The following is a 26,913-nucleotide window of genomic DNA, read 5'->3' as shown; positions in this document are numbered from 1 at the left end:
AAATGACAAACAGAAAATATTTTGCAAAACATTGCTAAGACGGTTAATCTAATTACTAGGTGTGCATTTTTTAATTTAAAAATTCACATCAAGTAGAGTTCAATACTCTAGCAAGGATTAATTAGTATTTTATTAAAGCTGTGTTTTTCTCTTTGGAAATGGATGCAGTACTACCACGTTTTGTTATTAAGAAATACTAGCACAAGCTTTGCTTAAATTTTAGTTAAAGCTAATGCATAATAATACAACTTTTAAACTAAGTACAGTAAATAACAAGCACTGGAAAATCTGTGCAAACAAATATTGAGCCCAGCTGGAAAGTATATTGCTCACTAACAGCATGGCTACTTCCTATTTGTGAAAAATTATAGGATGAGAATAAATCCATGAGCCAAAGCAGAATAAAGTGTAGATATTGCAAGAGAAGAACTAGAGCACCACAGAGTGGAGAGACATGAGAATGACAGCACTGGAATGTTTTTAGTAACATAAAAATCTTAAATGAATAGTACTTTAGTACAGCAGCATTTATTATTTGGTGCTTCAGAATATTACACATTACAGCCTACTGGTTTAGAAAACATATGTTCATGAGGCTCCATTGACAAATATTAAATTTTAGTCTGGCGTTTTTTAATACCATCATATCAGAAAATCATAGTTCTGAGACAATCATGCCAGCTAACATTTGCATTCCTGTATTATGCTATATTCTTAAGTACAAAGGCTATCTACTGCTGCGGATTTCTTGGAGCCCAAGATTTTAGACATCCTGGATTATCATCGGCACAATTTCATTTCAACCTGGGGACGTGATGAACTTTGTGACCTCAAACACAAAGCTTTATCATGGATGGACCAAAAATGTGATTTGCTCCGGTTCTCCAAATGGGCATGGTTTATAAAGAGTTTGTATGGCTTAAAAGTGAGAATGTCATTATATTAGTTTAGAGCTAGACCCCTTTCTTCCCCTAATCCCTTTCCTATGCCCCTTTCACCCTCTTTCTTTTCTTGTAAATAGTATTTATGTACAGGAAATTGTAAATTGTAAAAACTTATTTTGTAAAAACAAACCAGTCCCTTATTATAAGATCCAGAGTCTTTCATTAAAAACCAAGACACCCTGATGAGAGTACACTCCAACTGACCAAATGGTAAACCAAACGAGTTCCCATAATAAAAGATTACCTGTACCAAAGACTAAAGATATACAGCAATGCACAGGTCAATAATTAAAGCCCTCTATACAATATGGCATTTGTATCATTTGCAAAAGGGCAGATACATCCAAAGATATTCTTGTAACCAGATAATAATCACCACTTACATATTATAGGATCCTGACGACTTATCATAACATAAGGAAGAAAGGCATTATTAGCAATATCATTTCAAAGGGATTACAGAAAAGATCAACTCTGCAGAACATTTGGAAGAAATATAAAAGAAATCTACTGCTAACACTAAAATAAGATTGCCAAAAACTGTACGCGAGCAAAGACCTTAATTTGAAAGGGGGCTATCACTCATTGTAGCACCGTTTGACACTTTCACATAATGTGAATATTCACCCTGTCAGGATATTGCACCTAGTAGTCATGGTGCAGTAGAAATAATCATTAAAAATAATTTTGATGCCATTAAGAAAGTAATAAAGCCAGCAGATTGCATCTCAGATGCTCCTGTTTATGCCAACAGCAGGACTCTGAAGATTTTTCATTAATGTGAACCTGTTTAACCTGGACCTACAGTGTCTCATTATCAATTAATCTCATTATCAGTCCTCATTATCAATTAATCTTGGTCTATCTTCAGATTTCTTTTCTCTAGCCATGATAAGGAGCTTCTAAGAGTGGCATTCTGGTTGTACTAAATGTAACTGCTTTCTTTATTTTGTAGGACCATTTTAAGATGTTTTTAACAAACAGTAAAACAAAGAGTGATAATTTAAGTGTGCCTTGTACAAACTCTCTAAATTATACAACTAGGTGTTAAATGTTTATGGAATGAAATCCAATTTCTTAACATAAAAACTTGACACAATACAAAATAGGGCCTTGGGTCTACAAAGAGTCAATTAAAAAGTATGAAAAATTGACTGATGCCCTAAATTGTAATGGTCATATAAATTGTTTATTTTAAAATATTTGGCTTATACTCTACAGGTGTATTGGGTGTTATGACATGTCCAAATAAAGATAATCAGTACTGACCTGTAATAGTAGATGTTGGACCTATTAACTAGTAATGAATGTAGTACTTAACCTTTAAATCCCTAATTACCGTGTGTATAATCTGAAATGAGGCAGAACTCAAGTAATATTTACAATAATTTGCTCTGATTTTTAAGATAACATTATGTCAGTTTATCGATGTGTACTGTATAATAAAGCACTGGCATAATCCTGTCACCTAAAAAAATTAACTACAATGCATTAAATTCTGATTTATGCATATTGGCTTTTGATGGGTATATAAAATAGAAAACACTGTTAAGGTGTGCCATGAAAAGAAAACTTTAAGTTTTTCTGCATAATGCTTTGTGTTTGGGCACAGCTAAAATTAGTGTTGAATTATTGTAACTATTTTGGTACAGATGTAAGCCATTTTCTATGTTTTTATTTTATCTGTAATAATAACAGAAGTGCACATGCTGTAAAGTGATTCATTTTAGGGAGTAAGAGGCCCCTAACTTTTATTTGTCCAATTAACAGAATGACAGCATTAAAAAAAAAAAACTGAATAAAATGTTTTTTCAATATAACAAATGATACTTTGGGGGTGAGAAACTGCTTTATGCATCAAACAATTGTAAACCACAGTCCATCCTTATATCTATTGCATGCGATTATGCGACACTATTTAAAGTGGACGTATTTTGGTTCTGTACATATTTATTGTAGTAAGGACAATAAACTTAAACAATTTTTAGCCAAGCAAATAAGAAATTTTACCTATGACAATTGTATATTTTCTTGTTTCTTCTGTTATGTAAAGCCTGATGTTTACAGAGCTCAAAAGCTTAAATTAAAATGAATGAATCTATGCGCAAGTTAGAAACTTATCGTTTGCAAGTCGGCTACATCTGGGGCTTCGTTTAGAGATCTCAGACTAACAAGAAATTACTTTCTCTAATCTCTAGCTAACACAGTGGGACAGATTTTTAAAGCTCCCCAAGACTGGAGAAAATAAATCATTATGGGAGAACCTGGATGATCCAGCAAAACTTTAAAAAAAAAATAGCAATTATAGTGAACGGTGTCTTGAAAAACTACACATCATTTAGTTACGATTTACATCTTTTTACTTCATATAATACTTCATAGTGCATTTTTCCTCTTTCCCCTTGCCTAGTCCTTTTCATCCCCTCTGCCTCCTACTACTGGTGGTGACTTAAATTGGGATGAGAGTGAATACGGCCACATTGATCTATGCTTAACTATGCTTCGCCCCTTTTGCTGAGAGATAAATGTCTTAAAGTGCATAAAGGGTGATGGAGAAAAGCCTAGCTTAAAACAGATAGACAGTGGCCAGTGTTTTGCTGCTGCACCTTTATACCTGGACATATATAAACGCAGCCAATAGAAGGGTACTTTCACAAGTATGCAATGTAAAAGCATTACAATCAATAAACTATGCCCATTTACTTAATTTCTAATTTTCTCCCAAAAAGGAGTTTAAACTGTTCACAGGAATTATCACTCTGCAAAGTTAAATTCACTTAGCTTAGTGAATGCAGTGAAACTTGACTTTGCAAAGTTCAAATGAAAGAAAATGTTTAGATTGCTTAAGTCAGCAGAGCTTTATCTCATTTCTTGCAGTTTCTAAATCAGCCACAATTTGTATTTTGAGTTTAATGGTTTTGTAAAGGCATACTATTAATTAAAATCAGTCTCAGGAAAAGAAATGACAGTTCTTTTTTTACACCAAAAAATATGTTCTACAAAAAATATTGAAACTGAAAATCATTTTTAGCCATAGGCAGCCCAGTTTTGAGAAAGGTTCTCTGTGAACCATTTTTTAATAGCCCAATTACCTATTTGGCCATTTTCCTAGAACCATATATTGTGTTTTCCTACACAATGATATGCAAATCTGTCAATTTGCAAAATGATTCTAAACATCCAAAATCCCCAGTCTGATCACTCATGTGTGTTAGAGCAAAAGAGAAGAGCTGAGGGTTCACCAATAAAATATATGAGAGCTGCATTTAATAAAGTGTCTAAGTTGAGAATCTCTGCTTTACCCCAGAACAACCAATTAGATTTAAAACAGAACTGGACAATTATAACTACGAATTTCGAAACTTCTTAGTTTCAATGAGGTAATACAGCCAGACCTTTTTTAAACATAGGTAAGCCCTCTAGGACTAAATATATGTGAAAGATGGGTATTAAAACCAATTAATTATCCAACATAAAACGTGCTCTTATCAACATAAAATGGGCAAATTGTTCTAGGAAATACCTGTTACACGTTAACATTATTTAATATGCACTTAGCACAAAAATATACAATATATGTCCACTTGAATGTACAAAATGTAGGGGATGGTGGTAATTGAAAATAATAATTCTCACGTGTTTTAATGCCCTTTTAACAATATCTCTTGTTAATAGCTATAACAGGTAAGTTGACCTGTGAGATGAGGAAGAGAGACATTCTGCATGACTTTTAGTTAGGTGTTATCCTGCTGCAGATTATGTTTACGTCTTATAACTCGTCTCAGAGACACCTTTGTAGATCAATAAGCCAATACATCATATACTCCATCCATAACTGATATACTGTTGCTAGGCTGGGCAATACACAACATATATTATATTTACAGTTAGCTGCATGAATACATACTGACGGTTAATTTATCTCTTTCTCCCAGCATGATGTTGTTTGGTGATAAGTCTCGGTGAACAATCCGTTTTTCTTTGTGCAGATATCGCAATGCCAAACACAACTGCAATGAAAAAGAATGTAATGTTCAAACTGACATTCCTAGAAAAAATCTGCAAAAAGCGGGACATTAAAGAGAACATGACTTGGCATAAAACCTATTTCTAAAGTAACAACAGTGATGAGTTCAGCAAGGTTGTGCTGCCTACTATTGTCTTTGTTAGTCTGGCTGATGAGGTCATCTGTCTTATTTCTCTATCTGTCAAGATTTTACTTGTGGCATACAGCAGAGCCTGACTGAATCAGAATATTCTCATTCTACCCCCCTTTCTTTCCATTTTACATAACAAATACAGGAGACTGCTATCAAGAAAAAAAAATTACTTCAACAAACACAATATTCACATAAAGTTATGTTTTCTTACATTTCCATGGAGTTATAGGTTCATGTTTGCTATTGCGATCATTACCATTTTCTGCTCACCTGTATAAATATGTGCCAAAGTCGTTCCTCTGTAAACTGATGTTTTTTCTCTTTTAGAGACTTGAAGTGTTCACCAAGAGATGCTCCTTCAATGAGCTCCATAACAATGTACAGCTTGTCATCTATAGTACAGCAAAGACAATATTACGTTGAAGTATTGGTGGTAATATTATGTGTGTTATCTTGCTACAGATGGTGCTCTTCCACACTAAATGCAGTAGTGACAGTCATCGAAATAATAGATAATAATTTAATACTGAGTATCTTGCAAAAGCATAGTTTGGACTGGTTCTCTTTGAGGCTTGCCTTCTGCACCAGTAAGGCTTACTCACATTTTATTTTCACTTATTTAATTAACAAACTGTTAATATAGAAAAATTGAAAACATAACACACTTTTGAAAACATTGTACCGCATACAACCGAATAAAAACCTTGGTTCTTACTCAACTGAGAATACAGGTAACTTGCTTTGACTGATACCTAACCTAAGTTATTTGACCTAACCTATACCTAGGGTACAAAATGTGGCTGTCACCGCTAACATTCAAAATGGTAAGGTTCAAAACAGTGAATACATACATCCATACTGTAATATTTTTTAAACATTTAAAAAAGAAAAAAACCTGGGCTCAGTCTACAAATATTTTACCCTTTTTACAAATTAATGTATTTTGTACTTTTGAGTTGGTAATGATGGGTCACTTGTTTTTTAAATGGTGCCGTGTCCTCAAGTAAAATGTGTAACAAACTCATGCCTCCAAAGGACACAGTGCCATCCACTGGTGTGACTCAAGAATAAAGGAAGATTCTTTTTCAAAAGGCATTTGGAGGACAAAAAAATCTTAGTTTATATTTGAGAATATACAGTTTTGCATGAAGGTTCTCAACTTCATCTAGTAATTTTTTCCAATTACATTTCCTAAAAGCAATACGAGTGATTAATATACCATATTGTAGCATTACCTGTAGACCATGAAGATTGTTCCATATAAATGGATAAAATTGTTGTTTAAGACTGACATTTTCAGAACTGCAGTCTGACTGCAGTCTGTTCCTAGACAATTGACAAATGTAAGAAATTCAGAGAGCTCATCTGATATAAACTGTGGTTAAATTGAGGAAATTTCAACATTCCATATTGTTAAAAAACAATAATAAATATCATATCCTAAATAGTAAAAGAACATTATAAGTTTAAAATATTAGTAATTTATAGCTATTAATAGAAAATCTATGTTCTAATTATGAAAGAGTGCAACGATACTCACTTTCTAGAAATGTTCGATAGTAGCGCACAATGTTAGGGTGGCAAAGCTATAAAATGGTATTAAATGTGAAAAAATTGGCAGTTATTAGAAGCAAATATAAAACAATAAACAATTATTATAACTGCACTTAAACTACATTATATTTAATGAAAAGGGAATCTAAACTTGAACAAGAAAAGTTCTTAAAACAATAATGTTGAATATTACAGACATATGGATATTAAATAAAGTTTTAATATGGTTTTAGTAGCTTCTAAAATATGGTACATGGTTCTTGTGGGGTTAGAAAACCTTTATATTTTAGGAAAATGTGAGCTGCTGCAATGCAGAATAATGAAGATCCTTTTGCAAACAGTTTCTGCTCCTTTATAACCTGTGCTCAAATACTAAACTATATATAATTATTTCTTGATAGGAAGAAATTAGGATGTAATTGCAGTAAAACAATAAGAACGTTTTTCATAGAGGCAGAAGCTATTAACTAATTGTGAAGGTATTTTAATGCTTTGCAGTGGCTCTGCCTTATTTGCCAAAAAATAAGATATGAGATTGTTTATATAAAGCTGTAGGTCTCACAGAAATCAACAAGACCAATGAAAAAGGTTAATCATAGTCCAAATTCAAAGAGACAGGACAGAAATTTAGAATCAGTGATTGACTTGTTCATGAAGGTGAAGTCTAAGGCTTTGATTTTTAGCCTGTAAATAAACAGTGGGCCTGATTTATTAAAACTCTCCACAACTGGAGGAGATATACTATCATGGAAAATGTGGGTGATTCAGTAAACCTGGAATGGATCTGGTCAAAAACTGAAAACATTTGCCAACTAACAGGATAACCTATTAACCATTGCTGGATAACCCATGATAGTCTATCTTCCACAGTATTGGAAGGGTTTATTAAATCAGGCCCACTGTTTATTAACAGGCTAAAAATCAAACTCTTAGACTTCACCCTAATGAACAAGTCTATCACTGATTCTAAATTTGTCATAAACCAGGACCATGTGGACGGTACCAGCAAACATTTATTTCTTAAATGACAGGTTCAAGGGTGTACGCACCTGTTCTCTGATTATTGTTAGTTCTGATACTATGTTTTCAGCGCTGCTATCACGATCTCTTTTGTCTTTACCAAATGCTGGGTTGTGCAGATTGATCTCTTTCATAGCAAAGAGATTCTGACCGCTGCGTTTCCTGACCTATTGAGAAAAATGGATAGAACAAAAGGTGATTAAAAGGTATTAAAAAAACAACTAATATCCATTCATATTCCAAAACAAGGATTACATGTACAGTATACATGTATATGTGCACAAATAAAATGAATGTTGTGCATATAATAAAAAAGTAATACACTATTTGTTACTAATAGAAATGCTTTCACTTGCATTATTCACTCAATGTCATTTCTTTTCAGATCTGCTACAATAGCTAGCCTTGCTTTTCCCTATTTGAGAGAGGGAGAATGACAAAGATGGAGGTCTTAGTTATGGTCTCAACCCTGCTTCTATTTAAGTTTCATACATTGTCAATTGTTTCATGAGAATTGTAGTTCTCAAAAGTCATTCCTTACATGCAGCATGAGTAACTTTAACACACATTAACTGTGTTCTGTGTTTAACACTAACCTGCTGCCATTTCCAGGAGGTTGGATCATACTTGTCTTTGACATTTTTGGATCATACTTGTCTTTGACAAAATTTGACATTTTTCAACCATTCTTACATGTATTCCCTATCCTCCTGCGAAAGCAGCCTTGTCTATTACTTGACCTGATATATATCTTTGGATCTTTGGTCTATAAAAGCCTTTCTAAGTAGTGGGTACCCATGGTGATACATAATTTGTTAGTCTTCTTAGGTAATCATAGTGTGACCTCTAATTTTAATCTGGAATTCATGATTTTAGGTTTGGAAAAAAAATTCTGATTTTTAGATGAAAATGTTCTGACATGGAAATATCTTGAAGGTGCCCAAAAAAGTCCTATATGGGTATTGCCTCGTTCTTGGTGTATAGTTATTCTGGGACTGGAACCGTTAATTTAATTTGCTGTAGTTATATAGGTCTACTTCACATCAAGGAAATGGTGTCATGTACTTCTGGTAAACAAAATCAATCTTATTCTCCATGTTTAAAAAAAGGGGGAAATACAGATGTGGCATTAAAATGCATGGAATTGTTTATATAATTTGGTGACATGGTTATATTGGAGGAGTGGTTTTTAGTCAGACAAATGATCTTCCAGAAGCCGTATTGTAAAGCTGAATTCCAGGCATCCAAATGTGCAGCTGAAGGACACAACCCTGCCTCAGTATCTGTAATGCTGTAAAGCTAGATTTATCATTTTGGCAACCCATCTAGACAGCACATTTAGGTGCTCAACTTTCTTTAGGTTGGAAACACCACTTTAGTATTCTCAAAAAAAACTAATGAGCAGCACACAGGTGCTCAATTAGGGATGCTATGAGACCTATTTGACACATACTCTGGGTCTTCTACCAAGTGCCCAATTCTTCTTAGCAGTAACTGCTAATTTTCATCAAAAGAATGAAAATTATACTTCTTCCTTTCCTGGACTTTGGTTCTAAGGTTTGTTCTTACCTTCTACATCCATTCTGAAGCCTCCACCGGTGGCAGCATTTTCTTTTTAAAGAAATTATTATGGGAAGGTAATTTTGTGAATGCAAGAATATGACACTTTAAACAAAAACACTGTGTTTCTATTGTTCACCACTGCACATTGCAGGGCCATCCCAGCAATGGTTCAGTGCAGCATGATATTACAAGAAGACAAGACATGGAAACATCAACATCCTCTTAGGTCTTCTGGACTCCATCTGTCTTCCTTCTCCTCCTCCTGAGTACTGCCAGGTTTTATCAACTACTTTAAATGTGGCCAAGGGTCTGTCTTTAAAGACTATTATTTGCACCACTTGAAAAAGGTCAAATGCAGATCAGAAAAAAGTCAAGCACACCTGGTAAAGGATTCTCAAAGATCTCAGGAACACCTTAGCCATTTCTAACCATAAATAGAGTTTGAGTAATAAATACAGTAGACTCTGGACTATCCGGCCTTATGTGGTGGAAGGGCAGGCCGGATAACAAAAAAGCCAGAAAGGCCGGAATTCTATAAATACAGTACTCACTTCCTGCCCTACCCATAGCATTTAAAACACCCACAGCGCTTTCATACTTTCCGACCCCTCAGCACAGGCCAGCACTCCGCACCCCACACTCACCGACATCAGACACACAACCGACGAAGTGAAGAGCAGGCAGAAGGGCAGGGAAAATCAGTGCCCCGCATGTCTTAACTTGCGCCATGCACACAGCACGCAGAAGGACCGCAGCAGACTCCCGTCCGCAATGCTCCGGCATTTTATTACGGAGAATTTTTTTTTTTTTTTAACTAGGCTGGATAGTACGGAGGATGGATGGTCGCAAGCCAGATAGTCGAGAGTCTACTGTACATTCTTAGTTTTTTTTGACAGTTTTCCTGGATACATTGATTTCACTGTTGATAGAGGCTGAAATCTGAACTTCTTTGAAATGCAACCAACAAGGAAGTAGTGAACATACACTACAATAGTTTGGGGGGTAGACAGAACAAAGGCAACTTTTTTGCTTTTCATTTTAAAACATAAAAATCTATCCTGTCCTAATCCTTCTCCAATCTTACACCATACCTAATTACACAAAAGATGATACCTATTACCTGAATTATTTGTAAAAACACACTGAAGTTTTTAATATTTTTTTTAAGAACATTTTGGTGTGTTTTGCTACAAGTACTTATCTGTTCTTCTGGTGCACAATCATTGTGATCATGTGGGGTTGAACTATTTTGAAGTTAACTGACCCTGGGGGTTTACCTTGCTTTGACAAAGAACAGGTTCACTTTAAACCCTCACAATCCCAGGTAGTATTACTTTAAAGTTTGTTGATGGCAACTGAGTTTATGTGGGTCCAAGGACAAATTACCTGGGTTACCATTTATTTACCAGACTTGTCTGTCATGTGGAACTCATAATAATACAGATCTCTGAGCACTTCCACATGTTTTACTGAGCATACAAAAGAAATTAAATTAACAATAAACTTACATAAAACCATGGTAAATCCTTCTTGTAAAGCACTGAAGGCTGACTATGAAGATGCTTTAAGTTTACACAACCTTAATACGCACAAATATTGATCAAGGTCTGCCTAGCTTTCAAAGAGAAATAAAAGGGCTATATAAAAAAATTGATTATACTTCAACCATCAGATTTACAAACACTGTAAAATAAAACTCGCCTTATATACACTCCCAAATGCTCCACTTCCAAGGTGATCTAGAATTGCATAGTTGCCAATAAATTTTGTTGGAGTTTTGTTCTGATTGATACCTTCAATGCCATCAGCCACTTGCTTCAGTTCATCTTCCTGGAAATTGCATAAAAGACCAATTATTATCACTCTTGTAATAACAATATTTGATTTTTTCGTTTTATAAATTGAATGTAAAGTGCATCACTTACTGGTAGTGAATTTAATTTAGACACAAGGTTTTCATAGGCACTGATGTCTCGAACGTAATGACCAATGTCAATAAACATCTCAAACAAATCTGGTGGGAAAAACCTAACAGAAATAGTAAAATACCATTAAATTCAAAGACAGTATGCAACAAGTGCATCAGAGTAAAACTTAAGCTCCTAATCGAAATATTTTTTTCTAGTCATTGGGCCTGATTTATTACAGCACTCTAAGACTAGAAAGGATACACTTTCATCAGTGGAACTGGGAGATCTGGCAAACCTACAATGGATCTGGTCTAGGACTGAAAACATTTACTAACACATTGCAAGTTACTTTTAAGAAATGCACTTCAGGTTTGCTGGACACCCAGGTTCACTGATGAATGTGTATAACGTTAATAAATTAGAACCATTGACTCAGAATGTACTAAAGGCAATGAATCAGCATGAGAGGAAGATAACTAGGTTTTGCAGATTCACAGGTCAGCAATGTCTCCTTATATAGAAGGAATGTAAAAGGAAATATCCATTAAAGTATAAATAAAAAATGCCTGTATGTTTCTTATGATACTGAAATTATATATTTACGTGCAATAGCTGAAGCTTTATATTACATATGCATGTTTTGCATTGTACATAGTAGTATGTTGGGTTATATGTGGCTATGTGTGGTATAAGTAGAATTCCAGCCAAAATTTCAACCAGTTGTGGAAAATGGGGAATGAGTATGACTATGTTCAGACTGGCAAGGAGGATGCAGTGCAGTTACCACTTCCTTATGCCAGTGAACCAATGCCACATATAGCTTCCTCCCAAGGCAGCCCCTTAAAGAATGAATAGGGGAGGCAGTGAGCCAACCAATCACTACCAATCAACCTCTGGGAGTTGTGCGGGATCGCTTGATCATGCTGCAGGTCTTAGTCTGCCCTTAGACCTTGTAAAGTTATATTTGTTTTCCCATGGGGAGATTCACCCTTAACTTTTATTGCAGTGATTGCTGATAAAGTGAGGGAAAAATATTTTCCAGTTGGCATTAGAATGGAACTGGAAGGGAAAACTGTTCTAACAACAAAAGTACACAACTTTGAATTCTCTTCAATTTGGAGGGTTTACATGCATTTCTTGTTGTGTCTTTAGGAAGGAAATGTCCTGAAAACTTTCCAATGGGGGCACAGGCAGCAATAGTTGACCTTTCCTAATTTCCTGTTAGGTAGATCTACTTTTGATTTACTTTAAGGCACCTGGCAGTATATATACAAAACAGAAAATGTAGGATCAGAAAATAATTTCAAATAACATTGTTGGAAAACAATATACTTGCAGATGCTTTGTTCCTAGTGGGTATAATGGTATATACATTTTTAGCACAAAAAATTCAGAAATATTATCTTTACATAAATGTAACATGATTAATGAATAAATGCTAAAAGTAACAAGCAAATATGGCTAAATGTGTATATAAACACATACATCCATATTTATTTATCTATAGTTCTATGTATATATAATATATGTAGAAATAAGCATTTTAAAAACAATAAAGTGCACCTAGAAAACTGCTAACATTCAATTGGTATCTTTCAAATGTCTGGGAAAAATGAAAAAGTCTTTTTAAAGATATATTATCTGTAAGGAGTATCTTCTTTGTTCTATTATGTATAAAGCATTTTGCTTTTTGCCATTTGTGTATCTATCTCCTATACGCGGGAACATAATATTTTATTTATAGAAATCTCTTTTTTGATTTAATATTCTGAAAAGATTTTATACATCCATATTCTACCTTTTGAACAGATCTCGGTTTCTTTCCATGCTAAAGAGAAATCTTAATGCTCGGAACGCATAACACTGTAAAATAAAAACAAAAGGCAGTCAAGCTATAGTATTTGTACCACAACAACAGTAGCACCCAGCAGGACTTGCACAATAATGAGATGCTGCCAAGGATGGTATTAATTTTGCTTAGTCTATGATCAAGGGCCATCTGGCTGTACATTTTTCTAGTAGGGATCTTCTGCCATCTGGAAGCTTGTACTACAACATATTAGTGATACTGTAGTGTGAAATAAATAACCTTAATTATGTGTGGTTATAGCAGAGGCAATGTGAACAAAACAAATCATCAGTTTCAAAATGAAATGAATTCATAAAATACATAGAATTATAAAAAGTAACTTGTCACCATAGAAATGGCATTGCATTGTAAGAGTTCACTTACAGTGTGATGGGCGCTGACTTATCATCTGCCCAGCCTCACACATTATTCCTGATTTATGAAAGCTCTTAAAGACTGGAAAAGATGCATTCATCAGTGAACCTGGGTAATCCAACAAACCTGGAATGGATCTGGTCCAGGATTGAAAACATTTGCTAACAAATAGCAAATTACTTTTAGGAAATCCATTCCAGGTTTGCTTGATCACCCAGGTTCACTGTTCAAAAGTGCATCTGCTCTTTGAGCTTTAATAAATCAGGCCCACTGTCTACAATTGTTTCAGTGTGTAGTGTATACGGTCAGACAGTAGATAGGTACCATGAGACACTTTTGATGATATCCATCCACTGACATTGCAGCTCCCATTTCTGATCTAGACTTAAAAATTAAATAGCTCAATAGAGGAAAATGTTTACTTTTTTTAGCCAACCTGTACAGGTATGCCAATTAAGCCTGAATATTTAGAACCTGACATTAACCCAACAAATCTGCATGCTTCTTTCAGGTGTGTCACGGAAACTACTAAACCCAAAGATCCCAAACCCAAAGAGCCTACATTCCCAACTATTGTTTTAAAATTATTATTATTATTATTATTATTATTATTATTAATAATAAAATGAGAAAACAAATTATCAATATGCATTGTACTACTATACTAATACTATATAAAACTATGAAACTAAAAGTAAAGAAATGATTTAAATCATTTGATTCTGACATCTTAACCATAATAAAAAAACAACAAAAATATGTAGTTAAAACAAGTGTAAGTGATATAAACTCAATGGCCAATCCCATACATAATATCAATATCCAAGCTTAAATTTTAAAATTAATAAGACAGCATTTAGCAATACATTTTATCTAACATGCTTTTTCAAATCATATTCTGATCATTAAATTAATATATCAGTCTTTAAGGACAACCAGTTTGCCCTCAATCTTACAGTGCTTAGTATATTGTTATGTAAGTACAAGAACAATGGATTAATAATCCTTTTTTCTCACTAGGTGCAGTTTTTCAATGTATCCCTTGGCTGCTCCCAGGACTTCTGTGTGCAAGGGATAGTGTCTGGGGAAAGGACTGATAGGAGAGATAAGCCCACTGATAATGCAGTACCAAGATTCCAGCAGAGACAAGTTCAGAATACAAAGCAAGAGGTCATACACAGGTAATCTGTTACCAGACAAGGTATACAGGAGCAAGACAAAATCAAAGTCGGATCACAGGAAAAGCTCGGTCCAGGCAGCATTAGCTCACAGTGTCAGTAATAGGCAAGGTCATCAACAGTAAATCAGAAGAATATACACACCAACAGCAAGACAGCCTAGCTTAATGCACTGGCACTGGGGACGGCAATGGCTTGCAGTCCCCAGTGCCATTGCACTGGGGACTGCAAGCAGAAAGGCTATATGTCCCCAGCAAACAATGGCAGTGCAGGATTGAGGTAGGGACTAATATGCTCCTAAAATCCTCTTCACAGTCTCAGAGTGTGTGTAGGGGATGCCAAGATAGTACATCCCAGGCTGCACAGCTAAACGGAAGCAGGGGATGCTCCCATTTCGTGGTGTGGAATACTGCAGTGGCGCACAGCATGGAATCGCCAGCATCTCCTAATCAGATGGTTATTGAGTATTTTCAATTGTATTTAGATATACCATTTACTTCAGAAGATGCAGTTTTTTACATACAGCAAAAGGCGTCGAGACCTATTCAAGCCCCCAGATAACCAACAAGACAATGTATATTTCTTTAAAGATAAGCTGTTTTTTACATATTGTCTTTGTACCATATAGATTGAATTATCATGGCTGGCAAGATTGATTTTAAGTACACTATGTAACATATGTGTTGTATCAATGTTTATGTTTGATAATTAGTCTGATTAGAGGACCTTTTTATTAAGAAATGTAAATGAAATTATATTTGTATTACTGTTTTGTTATTTAGGAGAAATTGTGCCAACTAAACATCCCAATTTATAGGATGAGTCAGTTGTGTCTCATCACTAAATTTGGATATTAAACAACAAAAATATGAAAACCAAAATCACTACACATATTCTTTATGCATATTGTGCTTTTACCTGTAACAAAGTAGACTTGCTTTTAATACATTCATTTTTTCTGCTTGGTAAAATCATCATACCAATAATGTAAACACCATTTTCCTGCAAATAAATAAATATTAGGTTATGTAGCTATTCTGCAAAAAAACTGTATATGAGTATGTCGTTCCATCAGGCAGTCAGAGACTCAGGTGAAAATCTGACCTGGTGGATTGATGAATAGCTGATCAGGAACTAATGCCTATGACAATCCTCTGACATCTATTGGATTGTGCCAGGCTTAAGGTTCAATGCAATCTGTTTGTTTATTATGTGACATGTACATAGCTTTACAGAAGGTAAGAATCAGTGCTGTACACATATGGCAGAGTGATTGTTGCTTGTGACCACCTTAGTTCCAAACACTTGTTTTTGAGTTTTCTTTACAAATTTAAGTGACATTGAGCAACAGGAAAATCTAATAACTCCAAAACTGCATTTAGTAATTGTGAAAAATGCAAACTCTGCGATAGTTAGTGATCTAATTTATCACCCTGAGCCTCCAATTTCACAGATATAGGGCACAGAAAGACCCTCCTCCCACAGTTCTGACCTCAGAAGAAATGCATTAGCAGCTGGGAAAATGCATGATCGGATCCATTTTTGGGGGCTTTAGTTGTGTCATCAATGGGCTTACGCAGCAAGAAAAGTGCTGTGTTCATCAGCATTTAATTTCTTTTTAATTAAATAGGTTAATTGAATATACATGCACCCTTATAAGGGTTATATTTACAGCTTTGTAATACATTAACAGACAAAGAAGGAGCAAGAAATGTTACTTTACCTGAACCACTTGGTGAGCATTGGTGTCATTGAGCACCAGTTCGGTAAGAGCTGCACAGCAGGCTGGAATGAAACAAGACACACAGTCAGTACATCATTTACACTCAGCAAAGGCACAATGTGGCTCTGAACTTTTCCAAGATGACCAGAGCACATTAGAAATTCAGCACTGTAGCTATAAGAAACAATGAAAAATAAAAACCCTAATCCCAATAATGCCTCAGCTATGTTATTGGGCCAGCATTAAATACTGCAGTAAAATATTTGCCGCTAATAAAGTAACTGACAATATTAATATGAAGTCTATCTAGACAACAAATAAAACGAGAGAATGTTACAACAGTTTTATAAGATATACATAATGTTTGCAATCCAGTGCAAAAAGAGATACTTAGTTCCACATTTATTAAAATAGGCAGTAAATATAAAAATGATTTCAAGCTCACCAGTGAATCATTCACCTTCTTAAAAAAAAATGATTTCACCATAATCATCGGATTGAGCAGTATTTACTGACATTACTTAATATGTGCTCTGCAACAGGAAATAGCACTCACAATACTGTTCATTTTATATATCATCCAGAAAATGTCATGCTCATTGCACAGAGAAAACTGTAAAACAATCACTAGAATCTCATATAAGCTTTAACATGCTAATCTAATTTCATCCTGCTATTAATGTCTTTGTACAGGCACTTTCTCCTAAGGGATGACAACACTTGCCACAGCGGCTTCTGATGGAGACTACAAGGTGCCTTTTCCATGCCTATTACATTACCCATCAGGAAACACACCCTAACAAATGCCATGGAGCCCTCATTAGACTGCATGTGTGCAAACAGAAAATGGCTGCAAAGAGGAAGTCAGAAACACTGAGATGCAAAAGAGGAAGAAAACAGGGAGAAAACAAGTATCAGTCACACATAAACACATGCATACCTAGCTGGTTTTAGTTAAATTGAAGACAATTGCAGCCTGGACAAAGAATCAAACTGTAAAGTAATGTGATAACCCAATGCTCCTTGCCAACAAACCTGCACTAGGCTGATAAACTGCACTGCTCCAAAATTCACAGATCCATACATTTAAACCCAGTCAATTTTTTTACAAGTACATTACACCATACTTACAATTGGATTGTTAATTGTTGTACTTGGCTTTTACTTCTGTTCAACAGAAGAACCATCTACTACAACAATATATTCAAAGGAGATTATAAAATCCAAACCTGTGCACACAATCTTGCACTCTGCACTCTACGCACAAATTTTTACATGGCCCTCCAATATACAGTGGTAAACTATACAAACAAAGCAAAATCTGCACATTGCAAACAAACAAACATATAGGCCTTTACTATAATGACATATGATAATCTGTATTATACACACATCACTGCATTAAATTAATTTCCACAAACAATCCTGTGTCCCCATGTTACATAAGATCAAAACCCAGCCTCTCACTTTATGTTTACAGAAGATATTTGGAGCCAGCTGCTACTGTCTTTACTTCTACCAACGCTCCACATTGTTAGTAACAGCTGGAGATAGTGGAGCAATCATACCCATTGCCTACTCTATACTCAAAGTATAGAGTAGGCTATGGGTAGGTGGGGGAAACTGCTAGGGACCTAAAAAATGTTAAGGCCCTGGGCAATTGCCCAGTTTGCCCTTCCCCTCTTCCAAATTCAATCACATCCTTCTTCTCTGTCCATACCCTTAATTGAGAGAACTAACTGGTACAGTTGCTGCATAGTCAAAAAACTCATTAGGTACTAAAACGGTCCTTCACCAGACATAACCATGTCTATGTTGTAAAATTGATAACCTATATGCTTTGTAAATGCATTGTACCAAAAGAGCTCAGTAGCTCAGATAGCTGTAGAATTCTGTAAGCTGGTTGTAGGCAAAATATTGAGTCCAGACTGAATGGGAGTGCAGGGCTGGTCCTTCTGCACAAGCCCAATCTTGGGCATGCACAGGAGCATTTACCTTTATAGCGGGGTATGTCACCCAATCTTACTCCTGTACAGTGCGAGATTGGGTGACGTAGTCAGAAGAAGGAAGAAGAAGACTGAAGGTGGCAGCACCCGGCACTTTCTCCAGGTAACAGGGTAAAGGTAAGTAGTATTTTTTTATTTTTTAGTTTAGTTCCCCTTTAAGTGTTTTGTCACGTGTTTGAGCACATTGCATTATATTTTTTAAAAACTCATTTTTTTATTGACTAAAATGGCAAACTGAAGGTCACTGTTCTTTATACCTAACAAAATCTTAAACACAAAAAATAGTTTATTCCATTAAAAATAATGTCATACATTGAATAAGTAAATAAGCTGTATACTTGTCAAAAAAGACAAGATGTCTACTTTTCACTGCACGCACAAATATGTGTATGACAAGTTATGATACCTGCTTGGAGAGAAAGCGTATTTTCTTGTATTTCCCTTGGGCTCAGATCTTCAGATAAATAAAGATGCTGGATTCGGCCTGCAGCATTCGCACTTGACAGGCTCCCAATGGAAGAGCGATCAGAAACTAGATACTGTTCCCTGGAAGAATTTAAAATGATATAGTACAATTTACTTGCTGCCAAGCACAAGACTTCACTGATATTTCCTTATAAATAACTATGAAAGATAACTCAGTGCATACAACTTTATAAAACGTACCATATTTACCCAAATGGATAGCAGTAGTAGAAAGATAGATTACTAAGACAGAATTTACATAGTTTTTACCAATCCATTTTTTTTAATAATTATCAATGTTCTATGAGTATTATTGTTACACTTATAATGAGTCCTCATTCCCATAGTAGTTAAATCTGATTGTAAAAAGATGTATATGGAGTTGGAGACCTTGGTCATTTGGCAGTTAAACTTCAATGGAAATCTCTTAAGGAGGGGCCAGATTTCACTTTGTTATGGGTTGTTGAAAAGGCTTTCTTTTTAGGTAAAAAGATGAGGTTGCCAAAGAGATCCATTTGTCATTGAATTTGGCAGTTCTTATGCTGATGAATAAAGGGTCAATGAGCAGGAGGAGTGAAGATGAAAGCAGGGACCATTTATTGAAGATGGATATGAGGACCATGTAAATTCTCAGTAGTACCGAAGCTCTACCGAAATTAATATATATTATACCTTCTATTTAATGTACAAGTTTAAATATATTAATATCCACATACCCCTTTAAAATATGAAGCAGTTGTTTGACTCCTCCCCATGTACGGATCTCCACACTTATTTCAGGGTCTTCACATATCTGAACCAATATCCAGACCACACTCCATAGAAGCTTCAAGTGGTCAGAGTGAAGTAAACTAAGTAATGTGGGAACACCATCATAAACCTTGACTTGTTCCTTAACCTCCGACTCTGAACAGAGAAGTCGTAAGAGCTCTGCTGAAAGTCTAGAGAATGAGCACAAGCATACATTATGTCAGTAGCATATCACTGTTATAAAAATTGTCTTCTTTTGCATTTGATGACAATTGATAATTCTGGTTTGATCAAGATACAATGGATAAACAGCTTGACATTTCAAATTAGATTTTATAAAGTGCTAAAGCCAAAATCCAGGTAAAACTATTTTTCCATACAAAGAAGAAATATTAGGAACTTTTTAATATTGTTTTTGTGCCAGTTTGTGAATTTTTAAAAGCAATATTAGTAAAGCTTAGTGTTGGCAGAATACAAGCTCACCTTTAAATGTATGATTTACCTTTTTGAAAGCAGATCATATTCATGCAATATTATCATAAGACTTTCAACAATGATGAGTTCACTTATTGCAGGTCTGCACTCTGGGCTGTAATACAATATTTAAAACAGTGGGCAAAATAAAAAAAATCAATGAATAATAAACAATGAAAAAATAAGGCAAATATATGTTGATGACATAGTGTATTATAAGGCCTGGAATTTAAACCTGGAACTCAGTCAATAAATAGAGGAACCAATTGTTTTACGTTTATTCTTTACCACACAGGATTCAACAAATATGACCAAACCAAGCCCAACAGTTTGCTATACAGTAAAACTGGATTTGGTCAAGTTTTCCAGAAAAAACGTAAAACGTTTGCTGACCACTGATCCATATTATTTTACAAAATTGAAAATTGAATTTACATAAGCAAGTTTTGACAACCATAATAACAGATTACTCAACAGATCACCGTGTTCACCTTGCTTCCTGATCCTATTACCCACCCTGCTGTTTATCTCTTCTTTCCTACTAGTGAAATTCCAATGCTCTTGCCCTACTCGTTTTACTCTACACCCCTCTAAAAAATACCCATTTGTATGCCTTAGCCCATTAAGTGTTTGTCACTATCACTTCTCTTTTAATCCCCTATGTCTGTGGGGTTTCCTTTGGGACCCATAGGAATGGAAAAAAAACAAAAAAAAAGACACTTTCTGAATCACAGATATGTTCACTATTTTACAAACAAGAAATCTCATTGCTTTATAGAACAATTTTATGAACTGGGAACGTTTCTGCATAGTCCAATATTTCTATGTTGCCTTAATAGGTGAGTTCACTCTTGTTATCTCGCACAAGCTGTGATCTACCTTTTTTGACTGTATTGTTATTTAACCTTTTATTCTGTTATTCTAAAATGTTGATTGGCTATTATAGGTTGCTAAATGTTGCACATCACCACTCAACTTTGCAATACATTTTCTAATAGGACCAATATTGTAGTGATAATTACGGTATATATATATACCGGTATATATATGTGTGTGTGTGTGTGTGTGTGTGTGTGTGTGTGTGTGTGTTTATGTGTATAATTAAGCATAGTACTCAAACTACAGAATACATGGAAAAGCAAAAAAGCAAACAATTAAAAACAAAATACCAATACTAGTTATTGTGATAAGCTTAACGTACCTTTCTGCTAAACTGGTAAGTGCGAGCAAAGCACCCAGCAATACATTACTGTCTCTAGCAGCTAGAAGTCGGACTAAGGTCTGAAAAAAGGAAAACACATGCTTTATATGTATGTTTAGTGATTATTCTATTAAATGTATGTCTGAGTGAAGTAGAAAAAATATTCGGTTCATCAGTCCAATATCTGAACAATTTCCCATTCATCAAGCCAAATTTTTAAAAACTATTTTCCTTGGCATTTACCATATATTCATTATCATGTAACCTTATCTACAAATTTGTAATATTTTTAGTTGCGCTGTTTTATCACTGCCTTCTCTATAGGATCCTGAAACTTGTTTTAATTAACACGAGAGTTTAGCTTTCCTGATGTGCTGATATTTGCCCGCATGCCCTTTGGCATCGAGGGGAGCCTACAGAAGAGATTCGCCAGTTGCCCTCAAGAAGCAGCAAGACGATGGGCATTAGGCTCTTCAGCAGGGGGTGTCAGCAAAGAGGATAAGCTTTTAAATCTCATACATGCCCAAAACAGGCAGTTGCCCACTGCCTGAAGATCTGATTTTAGGGGACTATCACAATTCACTCTGTGTGTGGATATGAAACAATACCAAAAATACACCAACAATGTGTCTGCTCTCTTTCTGCACAATTTTTTCCTGCATTTACGATTGTACTTCAGTAGCTCTTCTGTGAGCTACACACATACACACTTCAATGAGCTTTGGGTGCCCATGACCCTATCATAAATTCACTGCTTGTTTTCTTTTAACCACTTGGTACTGACAACTATATACCAACACTTTGACACTTTGAAGATGCCTTGTCCCTGTTTCCTGGCCTTTACTGCTTTGCCTCTGATCTTTAACCTTTATTATTAATATTATTATAATTAATAAACAGGATTTATTTAGCGCCAACATATTATGTTGCGCTGAACATCACACAATAGGAGGGAAAGGAGATATGGAGTGATGGGAAGTAGTGAGGGTTTTAAGAGATAGAAGAAGACGGGTAGGTAAGTTTGAAAAGTTGGGTTTGAGCGCTCTTTTAAATGAGCAGAAAGTAGGAGAAAGCTGAATAGGAAGTGGAAGACCATTCCAGAGAGTCAAAGCAGCTCTAGAAAAGTCTTGAAGCCATGCATGTGATGAGGTTATGAGTGAGGAAGTCATTAGTAAGTCATTGAAGGAGTGAAGAGATCGGATAGGGGAGTATTTTTTTACCAGCTTAGAAAGGTAGGTGGGACAGGAACAGAGGAGGGATTTGAAGGCAAAGCACAGGAGCTTGAATTTGTTTCTAAGGTGAAATGAAAGCCAGTGAAGAAAACTACAAAGAGATGCAGCAGAGGATGTATAAGTCTGGCTGCAGCCTTCATAATAGATTGTCCTTCAGATGCCTACAGTTGCCCATTTTTCCTGCTTCCTACACACCACCTTCAAAAACACTTTTTTTACTCATACGAAAGTGCAAGAATAAGACAGACTTTTCTGCAAAATAATACTAAACAAATAATTTAACAATACAAAAAAAAGAAATTCGCCCTATGCTTAACATCGATCAGCTATGCTAATGCCCTAGGCTAAACACAAATATCCTTATCTTGCTCTATACCCATATTACAGATAGCACATGGGATCATATAGGTCAATTGCCATTTGAGTCCGTATTCCTAACGCATTTCGCTCAAAGAGCTTTATCAAGGGATTCCTTGGGACTGCAATTGGTGACCAAGAGTATGTAGAATGATCGTTGAATGATGGGTAAGGTGCAAGAAGACAAACAAGGGTTGTTAAAGTAAAATTATCCTTAAAAAGGATAGAAGGATGTATTTTGGTTTGACTCTGCTCTTATACTCATAGGATTCTTCGTTATTCTGGTTGATATACTGTGAATAAATGAAGGTGTCCAAGTCCCTTGAATTTGTTGCTAGGATGATACCTTTTCATTTATTAGTGTTGCTCTATTGTTACCCATGTGTGGTTTCTCCAAGAGTTCTGTAGGTATCTTAAAAAGCCACAATTAATTTCCAATAGCGTGGTAATGAGTTTTGATTCGTTGGTATTTAGTAGAGAATGGGGCAGAGTGCCAGCTTCCAGCCAAAAGGGTTAATAAATTATTTGTTTAGTATTATTTTGCCTAAAAAACTGACTTATTTTTGCCCTTTCCTATGAATAACTCATTTACAGGCTAGGCAACTGACATCTTCTTTTCTAGAATAGACATTCCAAGGGGGAAACAAATATACTTGTCACTTTTTTTTACTCACTACTTGAAATATCTAACCCCTTATTAGGTGCCATTGTAACAAGATATTTAATAAATACCCTTTGACTATATGAGGCCCTAGAGAACTGGAACTGGACAGTCCTGATATAAAGCATTTTCAATGTAGTATGTATATACAGTAAAGATTGATTTTTTGCTGTGTTATAAATGTACAGATACAAGCTGGTTCCTTACTTTGTGTGATCCACTTTGAATTAACCAATCTCTCTGTTCTTTTGCAGCAGCAAGTTTTTGAAAAATATCTATAGGGGATATAGAATAAATAACAATAATATTAAAAAAAAATAAAAAGATATATATCTAATGTACATTTAATGTATATTTAATGTCATTTAATGATTGTGTTGTTAAAAGCACAGAGGCACAAGACAAGTTTACTACAAATCCTTGTTTGTGGAGCAGTACTAAAGACAATGGCTGTAGGTAAGGTTTTCTATAGCTCATGGCTGCAACTCTATGCAACGCTATGTCTAAAGAGGACTTGACTGGAAGGCACACTTTCATCGGTGAAGCTTGGTGACACAGCACATCTGGAATCGATCTGGTCCAGGATTGAAAACATTTACTAACAAATAGCAAATGACTTTTAAGAAATCCATTCCAGGTTTTCTGGATCACCCAGATTCACCAATGACAGTGTATCCTCTCCGGAGAACTTTAATAAATCTAACCCAATGATATCGGAGGACAAAATACAACAAAATATCATGTCAGATCAAATACCTTATGCCTATGAATATTACTAGTCACACTGGTGATATTAATACTTACATGTCATATTGACCAACTTGTCAACATTAAACTCATCTTCTCCAGATGAAAGGTATATATTACATGTTGTCTGCATGTACTAAAAATAAAAAGATGATAGCATGTCATAATATAGGAGGCAGCGATTCAATATATATCCAGCAGATGGAGCAGTAACATTAAAAATAAAACAATCTGCTAAATATCTGGTATAGGATAAAATTACAGTTGATGTATTTCCCAAATATTGTTTTAACGTTAGCATATGTACAGTAATTTTTTTTTTTTTGATAGGTAATGCTAAATTCTGCACAAAAGACACAGCTGAGTAAAGAAGAAATGGGATATCCCTTCTCAATTCTCTTTTAAACGAGCTTCAGTTCATACAAGAACACTCTTTACCCCATGCTTTTAAAAAGCATTTGCACAATTCTTGGCACGCTTTGTGGAAGCCTTTAAAGCAAAATTAGTAAAATCATACTTTCTTCTCTAAAAGATTTGGTGCGCCATTTTAATTCTATATAACTGTTCCATATTGTATCCCGATCTTTCTCAACCAGGGTTCTTCAGAGGTTGGTAGGAAATACATGAGCAATGAGCAATTTGTGCCTCTCAGGTCAGTTTCACTGACATCAATGATCTTTTTGGCTTTCTGTAAGGGTGACATTCTTCCCACTGGCCAACAATGAAAGTGACATTCCTCCTACTGACCACCACACTAAGGTGCTGTGAGCTGAGGATACATTACATAGAAAGGTTCGCCAAAACCTGAAACTTATTTCAAGGGTTCCCCCATCTTAAAAAGTTGAGAAAGGCTATTCTACCCTAAACTACAAAAAGTTGTAGCTTGTTTGTAACAATCGTTCGTGGTCATTATCAGTGACAGATGAAGGAACGAGTGCTGTACCTAGAGCACCATTCTGTTCTATGGAAGAGAGGGGTAGGATGAGTGGGAGGCACTGTGCTCTCTTCTAATGAAATGCACAATGGTTGTTTTCAATCAGTTGTCCATGAATCTGTCAGTAAATGATAATGTCTAATAATGTAAAGATAGATCAATTATTAAAACATTTACCTGTGTAAGGATGTTGATGCCATTGATCTGGTAAAGCACTCCCTAAGTGAGAAACAATTGGATGAAAGTAATCGTTACTTTTTTCTGCTTAAAATAAACCTAGACAAATCAAACTGAACATATGGTAAAAATGCATAAGAGGTAACCAGAGGGCAGAACAGATTTAGACATACAGGCAACATAAGCGATATGAGACCTTAAAGAGACCATGTCACAAATTTTAAACACTGCAGCTAAAAGCACAAAAAAAGTAATAAAAAAATATTTTAATGCTTACTTGCAACATATTACTTCTTATAAATGATTAATGTAGTTTATGGGTAAAGGAGCAAAAAAAGAAATACTGTAGAATATTATAAAGTGTTATTTAGGTGACAGCGCCAAGTCTGCTAGGGCTGCTGACATCATAATGAAGATGGCAGCACCAACATGCAGCCTTGGGGCTTTTGGATGTCCACACAAGGGGAGCTTGTACAGGCAAAAAACATTCCAAAAATATGTAAAATGCAGATTTTAAACTTATGGAAAGATTGTTGTTGATATGAATAGTCTGGGTCTCTATAACCTTTCCTTTAAAAACTAAATTTGCCTTTGTTCAATCCCAGCTTAAAGCCTACCCACTGGTTAGTGACCGTACTCATCACACGTGTGTTTATTTGTGTGTAGTTAGAAAAAATGTTTTATGTTAGAATCAGTTAGAAATACAACTACAATAAATGCATTGCTTGAGTTTGTCTTTTAATCCTCTCTGCAGAATCACTGGGAGAAGCAGGGCTAAACTACTAGTTATTCAAGTGAAAATTAGGCAAATATACAAAATATGTAAAACCATACAGAAGGATAGAGCAGAAGGATGCCCTTGCCAATCTCCTGTGATCCTGTAAAGTCCAATCAACAGGATGGGATTAGCAGTGTAAAAATTTAAAAGGGAACTAAAGCTCAAGCAGGCAGGTCATTATTGCAGAAAGGGACAGGAGATGTCCCTTCTGCAATAATTCCTCCTACATGCCAAAAAACTTGAGTTACACACATGCAGCTCAGATTTGGTTTCCAGGACACCCAGCAATTCCAGCTTCCACTGCTTTTGCCAGGAATAAATGAACTACCTCCCCTGCACAGGAGTTACATCATCTCAGACCAGCCAATGAAGATGACTAAAGATTATATTCAGTAAGAGAAGAATGGAGGCAGGTGAGTATAATGAGTTTATTTCTGTTTTATGCAGTAAAGCCAAACCTACAAATAAAAAATGTAATGGCCAGCCCTTGGACAATGTGGCTGCTTTTGTTTTCCCTTGCAAAGGCATATTTCAGTTAACTCTGCTGGCTACAGCCATTCAATCATGTGCAAGGAAATATCCTGTAATGTTACATTTCCTTGCATGTGATTAGGCATTCTTACAAAGGGAATTATCAACACAATCCCTAAACTAGGTGGATTATCCTTTGACAGGTGGTAATTCACTTTGGTAAGTGAACAACCTATATTTTTCATTTATTAAATCGGCCTAGTTATTTCCAACAAACCCAGTTTACACTGCATTGATATGCACTGGGTGAAAATGAAACATGGTGAATTTATAGTATTATATTATTATTTTTTTGGCTTTTGTTGTATAAAACAAGAAATCACG

At 35.3% G+C, this 26,913-nt stretch overlaps 1 protein-coding gene across 3 annotated transcripts in view; it reads right to left on the bottom strand.

The window, feature by feature from the left end:
* Positions 1–26,913, bottom strand: part of NEK10 (NIMA related kinase 10) — a 139,574-nt gene that overhangs the window by 96,654 nt on the left and 16,007 nt on the right. For all 3 annotated transcript variants that reach the window (XM_072412389.1, XM_072412391.1, XM_072412390.1), the window contains exons 7-22: positions 25,281–25,322; positions 24,227–24,305; positions 23,630–23,697; positions 21,173–21,252; positions 20,000–20,086; positions 19,464–19,688; positions 18,689–18,828; positions 16,277–16,338; positions 15,472–15,555; positions 12,950–13,014; positions 11,167–11,269; positions 10,943–11,071; positions 7,708–7,845; positions 6,645–6,690; positions 5,375–5,496; positions 4,852–4,954 (exon numbers count right to left, since the gene is read on the bottom strand). In XM_072412389.1, the coding sequence (XP_072268490.1) occupies positions 4,852–4,954; positions 5,375–5,496; positions 6,645–6,690; positions 7,708–7,845; positions 10,943–11,071; positions 11,167–11,269; positions 12,950–13,014; positions 15,472–15,555; positions 16,277–16,338; positions 18,689–18,828; positions 19,464–19,688; positions 20,000–20,086; positions 21,173–21,252; positions 23,630–23,697; positions 24,227–24,305; positions 25,281–25,322 (1,573 nt within the window). The remainder of the gene's footprint in view (positions 1–4,851; positions 4,955–5,374; positions 5,497–6,644; positions 6,691–7,707; positions 7,846–10,942; positions 11,072–11,166; positions 11,270–12,949; positions 13,015–15,471; positions 15,556–16,276; positions 16,339–18,688; positions 18,829–19,463; positions 19,689–19,999; positions 20,087–21,172; positions 21,253–23,629; positions 23,698–24,226; positions 24,306–25,280; positions 25,323–26,913) is intronic.

The sequence above is a fragment of the Pyxicephalus adspersus genome, chromosome 5 (genome assembly GCF_032062135.1).
Source record: "Pyxicephalus adspersus chromosome 5, UCB_Pads_2.0, whole genome shotgun sequence".
Classification (NCBI taxonomy): Eukaryota; Metazoa; Chordata; class Amphibia; order Anura; family Pyxicephalidae; genus Pyxicephalus; species Pyxicephalus adspersus.
Note: the sequence above shows the minus strand (reverse complement) of the source record. Positions and strands in the feature narration are given on the sequence as shown.